Source organism: Numenius arquata, chromosome 2, assembly GCF_964106895.1.
Source record: "Numenius arquata chromosome 2, bNumArq3.hap1.1, whole genome shotgun sequence".
NCBI lineage: Eukaryota > Metazoa > Chordata > Aves > Charadriiformes > Scolopacidae > Numenius > Numenius arquata.
The window spans coordinates 63,929,849-63,941,720 of NC_133577.1; the positions used below are offsets into that span (position 1 = coordinate 63,929,849).

At 45.0% G+C, this 11,872-nt stretch overlaps 1 protein-coding gene across 1 annotated transcript; it reads left to right on the plus strand.

The window, feature by feature from the left end:
- Positions 1–661: 661 nt before the first annotated feature.
- LOC141462551 (aldo-keto reductase family 1 member B1-like) lies at positions 662–11,378 on the plus strand. Its single transcript, XM_074144472.1, has 10 exons — positions 662–804; positions 1,535–1,702; positions 2,227–2,343; positions 3,697–3,774; positions 4,171–4,293; positions 7,802–7,908; positions 8,073–8,154; positions 8,701–8,784; positions 9,594–9,676; positions 10,448–11,378. Exons 1-10 carry the CDS (start codon positions 739–741, stop codon positions 10,488–10,490), a joined length of 951 nt encoding a protein of 316 aa, XP_074000573.1. The 5' UTR covers positions 662–738; the 3' UTR covers positions 10,491–11,378.
- Positions 11,379–11,872: the final 494 nt, after the last annotated feature.

An 11,872-nucleotide genomic window follows, 5' to 3' on the forward strand; every position in this document is an offset into this window, starting at 1 on the left:
AGACATTGAAAAGCCACCATCCCTCTTCTGCGACTTTCAAAACACTTTAAAATAAAAAACCTCTCCCGACATCCAAACTCAAGTTTGTTTTTTTTAAACTCACTCTGTGCTGAGTTACACCTAAACCACAGCTCACCCTCCATACACTCGTCCCATCTGGAGTGGGGAACGGGTTCTGCCCGCTCTCACAAGCCAGCCAGGCTGAGTTTTCTCTAGCCGCCTCTCTCTATCAGGACACGGGGTGACAAGGCTGCGACAAAGGGGGACCAGCCCCGGGCCACCATCCCTGCCACGGCCGGGGAACACACTGCTCCAGCGAAGGGCTCAGCCCGAGGAACGCAACACGCACACCGCTCTCGGGGTGCAAGGAGACACCATCTCCTTCGTGTCCCCTCTGCCATCCCCATCCCCACCTCGGGGACGGACAAGAATGTGACATGAAGGGACAGGGTTGCTGCGGGAGGGCCACCGGCCGGGCGCGGAGGCACAGCCGTGCACCGCACACCCAAGTGAGGGGAGCCCCGGGGGGGGGTTCGCAGACACGGCCCTACCTCAGCCCTCAGCCGCCACCCCGGAGCCCCACACGGGGCCCCGCCGGGGTACAGCGCCGCCCCGCCATCCCCCCACCCTCCGCCGCGCCGCGCCGCGCCGGGGCGGGGCGGGCCGGGCCCCGCCGCTATTAAAAGCGCTGGGGCGGCAGCTGGCGCTGTGGTGGCGCTTTCGGGTGCGTGTGAGGCGATGGCGACTTACGTGCAGCTGAACACCGGGGCCAAGATGCCCATCCTGGGGCTGGGCACATGGAAGGTAACGGGGGTTCGCGGCGGTGCACCCACCCGTCGTTGGCGACGGGAGGGCGGCTGCGGCCGGCTGTGCGTAGCCGGGGCCCGGCCTTGGCCCTGCCCGTTACCGACCGTGCAGGGCGGGAGCCCTTTCCCCGGCCCCGCGCTGGGGAGGGAGAGACGGGGGGGGGCGGCCTAGGCCCTCCGAGCGCAGCGGTGGCCGCCTGCGTCGGGGCACGGCTCGGCTCGGGGCCCGTCCCCACCGCCGTCCCGGGCCCGGGAGCTGCGCTGCCGGCGCCGTCGGCATCCCGGCCAGGGTTCCCCTCTGGGTACGGTGGCACCGAGCGTCGCGGGGGCTTGGGCCGAGGCCCCTCCGCGGGGCTGAGACCCTTCCAACCCCCGGCAGGCGGCTGCCGAGGGCTTCCCCTCAGAGCGGTGGTGAGGTGAGGAGGCCTCGGCCCGGCTCTGGAGAACGGCCCCGCTGTTGGGGCCTCGTCTCGGCAAAGGTGTTGGGCTGAGCCCTGCCTGGGAGTGGAGCGGGGTGACAGAGGGGCGGCTGGAGGTGGCTTTAAGCTCAGGAGCCTGCGTTCAAGATGTATACGTGCTCGAAGAATGCTGCAGGGAAACCTGAGGGTCTTCGTAATGCTGTTGTTGGGGTTTTTTGCTTTATTTTAATTGGGGTGGTTTTTTTAATCTCGCTAGGAAGAATGTCTTTGATACATATTGATTAGGGGTTCTTGGATATTGTTTTCCAGTCCCCACCAGGGAAGGTAACAGCTGCAGTGATGGCTGCCATCGATGCTGGGTACCGCCACTTTGACTGTGCCTATGTGTATCAAAATGAGAATGAAGTTGGGGATGGGATCCAGCAAAAAATCAAGGAAGGCGTTGTGAAACGAGAGGACCTCTTTGTTGTCAGTAAGGTAAGGATCTGGTGGCATAGGAATCCAGGAGACACCTGTCTTTTCATTGTAACCCCCCAGTTCTTTACTTTCCTACTCTGTGGTGCAGCATGGAACAATTCCAGCATCACTTAAGCCACTCCTGAGATAAGCTTCCTACATTGCTTCATCCTGTATGGAGAGTTATGCAGAGTATGTACCACTGATGTGGGTGATACTTTAAACTTTTCCTGGTGTGAAGTTATGCTGCCTTCATTCTTGCAGTATCTGACCATCTAGTAGGTGATTTTTAATGCAGTCCTGATTAATGAAGCCAGACTACTGCTTCTTTCAGCCATGACACCATTCGATCATGCGTTGCCACTGCACATACTGCCTTTTGTATCACGGGGTAGTCCTGCTCACAGAGCAAGCCTTGTTTGAAGATCAGTAGGATGACCTAGTTCCACATCCCTTCCAAAGGGGACACTCTCCTGAACAGGACAGAAGGGTTTGAAGAGGCTTAACCTAGGAAGTCACAGTGTGCCTTGGTTTTGTGTCTCTAGCTGTGGTGTACATTTCATGACAAGCCTCTGGTGAAGGGAGCCTGCCAGAAGACTCTTGCTGCCTTGAAACTGGATTACCTGGATCTCTACCTCATCCACTGGCCTCTTGGTTTTAAGGTATGGTAACAGCAATGCCTTTGGCTTTGTTTGGTGTGACTGGCAATTTTGAAGAGCTATATGGCTTTACAGCCCAGTAATTGCTCCAGCCGACACAGATCATCATGTGTCTGTTGTGTACCAGCACTGTTCTGCTGTTCAGCTTTACTCTGGCCATGTAAGCAGGGCTGTTCATCCCTACCTCTGAGATTCCTGCTTGCACAGCATCCTCTGCCCTTTTGATCGTGGAAGAGGTTGACCTTGTACTAGGAGTGGGTTTCCTGGCTACAAGCCTAAGTTATATTGCTTTCTTTCTGATTATTGCCTGTGTTTTCTTCCACAAATCCAAAGTATGCTCAGCTGACAATGGTGTGATTCCCCCTTTGTGGGAAGGAGGGCTGTGCTTTGCTGCCTGACAGAAATTCTTTCCTCTGCATGTTACAGAATCACAGAACAAGAGAATGTTTCTGTCTTCCGTTTCTGTCTTTAATCACTGAGTCCTTTAATACAGTACAGATTGAACTGACACCTTTGCTGTAGGAGCCTTAGTGTTCCACAGACCTTGGATTTCAAAAGGTGAAACTTTTTAGTTCCTAATTCTTTTACTGACTGCATGCAAAGGAACTGAGACTGCATGTCTCAGTTTGAATATTTCTAAGCTTAGTGTTTCTGTTAGAGCCTGATCAAAACCTCCTTTCTACTTGTTGCTTCTGAGATCACCTGTTTTTCATAGCATCTGTAGCTTTAAAATTAGCTCATGTGGACAGAACTATCAAAGTGAAAATGTGTTGTAGTGTAGTAATGTCTCGGTAGAAAAACAACTGGTTTTCAATGAAGCTGTTACCTGGCATGTAGTCCCAACTGAGATTCAGGCTGTTTTAACATTCCCTATGCCAGCAACTTAAAACAACAAATCTCCGTATGAAAGACCTATCAGCAGATCTGGTCCAATGTAGACTGAACATGTTCCAGGTCTTAAGTGGGTCCTTAGTACACATTTTAATAAAACACTTTATGTCCACAGAAGAACTGCATATTTTTGTAATACAGAAGGTAAACTTGTAAACTGGCTGTAACTCTACAAGTGAAGAGTTATGTTTCACTATATGTATTTTGATGACCCAGAGGATGTTGTCCAGCAAAAGTACCTGTCCTTATTGGGATGGCTGTGGGCAAAAATACCATAATCCCATGTGAAAGCAAAAGAAAAGGCTGAACAATGTAAATAATGAGTATTCGTATTACCTAATACATATATAGATAATAAGTATTCGTATGTTCTGCAGTAGAAGTTTGTAGTACCATGGTCTTTAGCTGGTGTTAGCCTAAATTCCCACCAAAGAGTGTTTCAAGGATTTTCTTTCTCACTGGCAGGCAGGAGAGGAGCTGTTTCCCACAGATGACAAAGGCATGTCAATACCCAGCAACACAGATATCCTGCATACGTGGGAGGTAAGTTTAGCCACAGCAGGAGAATGATGTCTTCTGCCCTCAGCAGTCTCTTCCATGTTTTTATACCTTCAGCAGTCTAAATTCTCATGTATGTAAAACTACTTGAAAGAGGTCACTGGTACAGTAGTGGGTTGTTGGGTATTTTCCACTTCTAACTTGCTGTGAATTTCCACAAATCTCAAAGAATGAGTCTTTGAGATTTGGTGAAATGGGAGGCATGGCAGAAATATGCGAGTACTCTGGGTGGTTTTTTTTTTTTTTCCCCAAGCTTGAACTCTGAAGATCTAAATGCTTATTTTGTGCTTCTCATGAAGTAAATAAGCCATGTGAGGAAGAACATGTTCTTCAGCCCCTGTCAGGTATACTAGATGCTGACTTTGCTCTTCTTTCTGTTAGGCCATGGAAGAGCTGGTGGATGCTGGTCTGGTAAAAGCCATTGGTATCTCCAACTTTAACCATGAGCAGATTGAAAGAATCTTGAACAAGCCGGGACTGAAATACAAGCCTGCAAATAACCAGGTAAGTTGCAAAGTGACTGCAGGCAAATGTTTGAGTGGTTTTGTTTCTGGTTTTAATTGTTTAAAAATTACTAAGATCTTATTATGAAATGAGATTCTAGAAAGAGAATGGAGTAGATGCAGTACGTTCTCTCAATCCCATGCTTTAACTTTTTCTGGATGAACAAGATGCTGAGTTTGTATGGACTTTCTGCACTACTACTTGGAAATTTGGCAAGGAGCAGCTCCAGAATCCCTCTTTTTTGGGGGGGACGGGGAACTCATACGAGCTCTAAACTTCCTTGTAGTAGAGTAAAACTCTGTGTGTGTGTGTATATATATAGACCTAACAGAGAATTGGATGACCTTTTTGCAACTGTTCTGTGGAGAGGGCAGTTCCTGTTGCTGATGGCTGAGAGAACTGAAGAGGAACATGCTTTATGGACTGATTATAGACTTAATGAGGGTTGGGAGGAAGGAGGAAATGGAGTTGCAAAATAGGCCATAGAGTAGAAGTGTCCAGGTATATAGACTGCACTTGAATAAAATCTTAGGGAAATTCAGATGGCAGGAGACCTTGGGAGGTAATCTGCTGTAATTCACAGCTTGGAACAGCATCAGCTGTGAGATCAGACCAAGTTGCCCAGGACTTCATCCATCTTGAAAACTTGCCAGGATGGAGACTACACAGCCTCTCTAGGCAGTGTTCTCCACTGCCTGGTCCCTCTGCCTGGGGTGCATGGGGGAGGGAATGAGTCTTCCTGCATCCAGTCTCAACCTCTCTTGTTTTAACATAAGCTTGTTGTCTTTTGTCCTCTCACCTTGCACCACTGAAGAGCCTGGCTTGTCTTTTGGATTACCTCCTTTTAGATATTGAAAAGCTGCTACTAGGACACCTGAAGCCGTCCCTTCTCCAAGTAACAAGCCCAGCTCCCTCAGCCTTTCCCAATACGACAGGTTCTCCAGCCGTACTGGTGTCCTGCTGCTGAATTCATGACAGTCTGTCAATCTTTTTTCTTCTGAGGGGGCTGGGAAGGGAAAAAACTGGATACAGTATTGTAAAGGTGGTCTAATAAGTGCTGAGTAGAGGCAGAGGATCACTTCCCACAATTTTCTGGCAGTGTTCCTGCTGCCAGGGCTCACTACTGGCTCATGTTCAGCTCAGCCTATTATGGCCCCCGGGTCATTTCTAGCATAGTTACTTTCCAGGTAGTCAGGCTGCAGCCTGTGTTATTGCCAGGGGCTTTTCCTTCCCAGGTGCAAGGCTTTGTGTGCAGTGTTGTTGAATTTAGTAAGATTTTTGTTGGCCTGTTCTTCCTGCCTGAGTGGGTCACTCTGAAGTGTCAGAGTGTATTGACTGGTATATTGAGTGTATTGACTAGTCATCCCACATTTGGCATCACTGGCAAACTTGACAAGATTATAGCCTGGCACAAGTTGTTGAAGAGAACAGGTCCCAGGATAGCCCCCTGTGGGATCTATCTAGGCTTGTCCTTGATTGCCATGGTGTTTGAAGGACTGCAGTCTCAGTTACTGATACCTGATTACAGGAACTGGTTAATTTATCGTGGTAGCTTGAGCATATGTGCTGAAAAGGGATTTTAACACCTCTTTTCAGAAAGCTAGTAGGATTGCTCTCTGGAAGTCTATTCAACATAATATTGAAACATTCTGACAAGTGCAAAATTCATAATTCTCTACTGTGTATCTTCATTATCAGCCCCAATGTACTTCTAGGATACTTATGATATCTCTATCTGTGATGTCTTATGGTATCTTTCAGTATCTGCCACACCTTATTGCTACTATCACTGTAGTTGATAATTACCCTTGTCTCTTGCGTAGAGGTTGCTGACCTTGTATCTCTTGCACTTGGAAATGTTCTCAAGCTTTCTGATTACTGTAATCAAGTTGTGCTCAGAACAATAGGTCTTTCATCCCTGTCCTTCAAAACTTACTGCTTTTTAAGAAATGCTTGAAAGCCTGAAATCTTGTCAGTTATTAACACCCACTTGGCCTAATAGCGATAATGCTTCCTGCAAACACTCTGCAGATGTTTCAGTGCAATCCCTGTATTTGGTGTCATTCCCATTCTTAATTTGAATGCAGTCAGTATGCACATCAGTTTCATATGTGGAGAGAAATTAATTTGGCAAGGTAGTAATTGCATTACAATGATAGCAGTACTTAGTTCAGTAAGGAAATCTGACTTGAGTACTTGATCATTATTGCAATCCACACTGTGTAATAGCTTAAGATACTTGTTTAAATGCATACTGTGGGCTTTTCATCCTGGTCCAAACATAAGACTAGATAATATAGCTCAGAAGTTTTTCAACTTGAGTGCCAGTGGACAGGTAAGGGTGATTTTGCCTGGCTTATCACAAACTCTACCTATTGAATAGCTGAGAAAATAACTGGATGGTCTGTTACTCTTGAGTAGTTGCATTTCTGGAGCTGCTGAAGCAAAATAAATATGTATTATCTGCCAAAATGAGTTATGTGTCCTGTTGTGCAGTATTCCAACATGCTCCAGAAGGGGAGCAGCAGGCTTCTGACAACAGCAGCCAGCTAGAAATACAAATAAAGCACTCAAGGCTGTAAAGTGATCCCATGTTTTGCACTCTCGTGCTCCACCTGCCAGTAGCACAAGTTTCCAGGGTCTTGCCTTGAAACGCAGCAGCAGGCTGCAGAAGGCTCGAATGACAGTGTAGTCAAAAAGGTTCTTCATGTTGTCTGCTGAAAGGAAAGTGGCGCTCCCTGCTGTGTAACTATACTTAAAGTTCCTCTATGCAAAGTATCAAATGTTCATGTTCATTCGCAGCCTCCTGACACATGAATAGTTCCCATTCCATACTGTATACGTGTGCCTTAGCTTGCCAGAATACAGGTCCACTGTTAAGGAGTCTGTATTGTGTTATGTAGATATTCTTATGGAAATTCATGGCAAGTACATCTGTGTTTATAAAAACTCTGTAATGGACTGTAAGCTGAAGGACTAAAATCTGTAGCAGTCAGCCATTCTCACTCTTTGTGGACTGGAGGTGTTCAGTGTGAGTATTGACACAAAGCAAATAGAAATGAGTGAAACAATACTGGTATTGAAGTTAATATGGTAGTTGTAAAAAAAAAAAAAAATCCATTATGGCTCACTTAACTAAGGATGAAAAGAGAACTTTGTACTTACGGGTCTGCTATCCTGTTGTTATGATTTTACAGTTCTCTTGTGTGTGCATTTTACTGAATTGTCCTGCTTAAGCAATTATGTAGCTGCTCATGCTATGTGTTGGAGATCATATGGATCAGCAAAGTTTCAAGGACTGCTGTTACAGTCCTTGGACCCTTCACTACAAGGAGAACTACTACAAATAGTAGAAAGGGGTGGCAATGTACAGAAAACAAAGGCTGTGTAATATCACACAGACTGTAAGTTAGAATGAAAATCAGCCTTTGATTTGATTTGAAACAAATCTCTGGAACATGTTAAAGCAGTTAAATTGCTGTCAATCTCTATACTCTTATGTTGGCAGGTTGAATGTCATCCATACCTTACCCAGGAGAAACTGATCAAGTACTGTCAATCCAAAGGGATTGCTGTGACAGCGTACAGTCCCCTTGGCTCTCCTGACAGGCCATGGTGAGATTGCTTTGCAATTTGCAAGGGAGCTGGCATGGATTATGCTTGCGACTTTGAGACTACAAGTCTCCATTCATGGAAGAGATCCATTCATCCAGATATGGATCTCTGCTAGGTTGGATCTATGGAGGCTTCTTGCCACTAATGTTCTTTCTGCTGTGTAGGGCTAAGCCAGAGGATCCTTCCCTTCTGGATGACCCCAAGATCAAGGAGATTGCAGCCAAGCACAACAAAACACCAGCACAGGTATGTAGATGTCAGACAGAAGGTACCCCTTCCTGGCACACAGGACAGCTAATGACAAAGTAAAGGACAGGCTGACTCTTCATTCCCTGTCACCCGTGGTGCTCTTTTGTGATGTTAAGTAGCAGCGCAGGTTTGTTTGCTATGTGGCCTTCAACACATGCTTGCAAGGGCTCTTTTGCTATCAACAGGAAACATTTTTCTTGACCCATCTTCAGATGCTGTAACGTTTCACTCTTACAATCTCAAGTCCTGTTGCAGAGAAGTGAAGCCTTGTATAGCCTACTGAAAGCCTAGGTGGGAAGGAGAAAACTGAGTATCACTAAACTGGATGAGAAAGGAGGCTGCCTCTGTGGGACTCCACCACTTCTCTATTTGCACTTCGGAGAGTGCTGCTTAGAATTTGGGTATGGTTTGAAAGGCAACTCTGCACAAATAGGTTAATTCTGCTGAATTATACAATTTGCAGCAAACAACTGTTGGAACAGGCTCTGCTTGCCATAGAGCAAAAGCCATCCTCTCTCTGACTTGGTGATATGCCTCTTGCAGGTTCTCATTCGGTTCCACATCCAGAGAAACGTGATTGTGATTCCCAAGTCTGTCACACCACAGCGCATTGTGGAGAACTTCAAGGTGAGTTAGCTGGGTGCATGGCATGTTCACAGATGGCATGTCTTCCCACTGCAGAGCAAGCAGTGATCCTTTCACACCCTTCCTACGGCCTCCTCAGGCAAGAGGACTGGGCTTCTTTTCTCTATATGTTTACCTACAGTCTACTGAGGGTTAAACTTAAGGTTGCAGCTGGAGAGCAGGAGTGAGCAAAGCTTTTGGAAAGCTATGCTGATAATCTTAGCAGTCACGTTATAGGATGCTTCCTCTTCTATGCCATGTGGATGAGTCATCTGGTAGAGCTTGATTGGGGCCTGAGTACAGTAGCACACCACAAAAGACTTATGTAAAGCAAGAACTGTTGAGAAAATAGTCCTGGTGTCCGGAAACTATATCACTGCTCTTAATTCAGTGGTCCTTGACTGAAACCAGTATTAGGATTTTGGAAGACAGTTGCATTAGGTGGAATGTGAAAGCCTTGTATGTGTTCCTTTGTAATAGGACAGAAAGCTGCATTTTTCACAAACGGAGAATGGAGGCATTCTGCAGCATGAAGTGCTCTCTAGACTTCTTAAAACAACTGGCACATGTAACTGCAACTTCAGATTTATTTTTTTTAATCCCTTCCTGTTCCTGCTTACCTGCTGCCCCTTCTCTAGCTAGTGAAGTCTCAGAAATCCAGAGAGAGGCCTTTTTCCTTTCCCTCCTTTGTGAAGCAGTGATTTCTCCTAACAAGCACCCTTGCACTGTGGACTCGTTCTGTAATTTTGTGATTTTTGCTTACAATCTCTCTTTTGTTCAAAGAGGTGATTTCCAGCTGTTTCTCTTATTAGGTGTTTGACTTTGAATTGACTAAAGAGGAGATGGCAACCATTCTCAGCTTTAATAGAAACTGGAGAGCCTGTGCAATGAGCACGTAAGTGGCAGTGGTGTTTTTCTTTCTTCAAGCTGTTAAGTTATCAGTATGTCATAGTTTAGTATATAAAGTTATTGATACTAGTCTTGGTTGAAATTCAGAATATGCAAACCCAATTTCCAAAGGGGTCATCCTCAAAATAATTTTTCGGAGTAAGATTTAAATGTTCGTGTTATGAACCAAATTGCAATGAGCATAAAGCAAACTTTCATTTTTAGTTCATTCTCCAAGAAACTTTCTGTAGTTTTGCAGAAATTCTGTAGAAGTGCAACAGGCGCCTTCTTATTCAAAAATTTTATTTCATCTATATTGGAGAAATGAGCATGATGTAGATGCAAGTTGTTGATTAACTATACTTGCAGTATTTTGCCTTTCTGTGATGACCCTTAGGTGTATTATAAAAACTGACAGTATGTTTTTTGGGAGTGGTTGGGAACATGAGTGAACATTCAAAAAAATAACATGAAGATTTGCAACTTGGAAGCCTAAAGCCACATACAAGATCTTTAGAAGACTGCAAAAAAGGCCTTTCTGGCAGTAAACAGTGAAACCTTGAATTAGTTGCCTGCAAAGCACCTAGGTTGCATAGCTTGAAATGCTGAGAAGAATCTTTCTGTTTACAAATGCAGCACATCACCAAGGAAAACGGAAAGAAACAGATTCTGCTTTTGTAGAGTTCAGCTCTTCTCTTGTTGGCTTTTTGCAGTGATTTACAGCTGCATATAGTATCTTTCAGACATGAGATAATCTTTCCTCTTTGATTTCCTTCAGGTGCAAGACTCATAAGGACTACCCCTTCAATGCAGAATACTGAAGATGGTTTCCTGCCTTTCTCCAGACTTCCCAAATATGCTTCTGCTGTTGCCTATGAGTTGTCTACGTTGCTTTCTCACTGCATCAGACACCTTCCCCCTGCCTTTTTTTTTTCTTTTCCCCCTACAAAGATGCAGTGTATGTACTCGGTGACTTTGTTTTCTTTTTTTGGAAGAAGGAAATGCTAAAATGTTTCTGAAGAGCACACTGTGTGGACTAGTAGATTGTCTTTGCCAAACTGCATGTCTGGAATTGGTAAGCAGAAAACACTGAGAAAGTTTGAACAAGCAGTCACTTTATTTTGGAATACTGTGAATTGGAGATAGTGGCTATTGCTGTCTGGAAGGACCAGGATGTTGGCAGACTTTTATGTAATCAACGAGGTCTGGTTTTTTTCTGATTATTTTTGGGTTTGGTTTTGTTTCTTTGTAACACTCCATGCTTTTTTCCCTCTAATTGAAAGTACAAGTTGATTTCTAAGTACAGCAGTTTCTACATGGGTAGCTCTTTGAAAAGTGTATAGGTCCTGGTTTCTTGGTGATATAAAAGCTGGTTTTGCTTATAATAAAATACAAGTTTCATTACTGTGTGTAATGAGATGGTTATTTCAGCAATGCTCTAACAGTAGAAATGCTGGAGTAGCTGTGTTGTATCGGCTGTCTCCAGAGATCATGCAAAAGCAAGAAAAATTACTGTCCCCCGAGAAATCATCTGCTGTTAACATTAACTTATGTATGACCTGCTGGCTGTCTGCTGTTCTCATGCTAGTGCACATGTGGAACCCTTAGTGTGATGAACCTGTGGTGGCTGTTGATGTGCTTGAGCCCCTCTCTTCAGAGCTCTTTTGATGTGTCTGACAGCTAATATACTAATGTTTAAATTGGTCTTTATTTTACTGATAGTATACTTTGGCTGGTAGAAAACTCATTCCATTGAAGACATGAAGCCTACACAGCATCCTATGGGATTCTTCTAGTAAGCAGTAGAAAACTTGCCCTTTCAGGGCAGGCAGCACATGATGCAGGAAAGAATGCTGTGCTTGTACAAGCTACCACTTGCAAATATAGTAAAAATAGGTTTCCAAGAAAATCCTGTGTCGTAAGCTAGCCGGTCAGAAACTTTGTTCTGGGAGAACAGAAAAAGAGGCTTATACCCAAATTCTGACATGTGAGATGTGCTTGTCCCTTGGGTTTTTATGGTTTTCACAATACTTGCCAGTAATGGGTTTGAAGGTTTTTTTGCCTTCTTGAGAGTTGCTTAAGACTATTCACAAAATGCATTTAGGCACTTGTAAAAACAGTGGCTAGTGTTGGGTGATTTTTCTTGTATGTTCTTGTAACTTTTTTTTTCCAAGGTCTGAGTTACTGTGAACTGTCCTCTGAA

Bases quoted from the DNA above. Each gene is read 5' to 3' on its own strand.
- LOC141462551 (XM_074144472.1), top strand. From the start codon at position 739: ATGGCGACTTACGTGCAGCTGAACACCGGGGCCAAGATGCCCATCCTG. The intron at 1,703-2,226 runs GTAAGGATCTGG...TTGTGTCTCTAG, and splicing joins ACCTCTTTGTTGTCAGTAAG to CTGTGGTGTACATTTCATGA. The intron at 8,785-9,593 runs GTGAGTTAGCTG...TTCTCTTATTAG, and splicing joins GCATTGTGGAGAACTTCAAG to GTGTTTGACTTTGAATTGAC.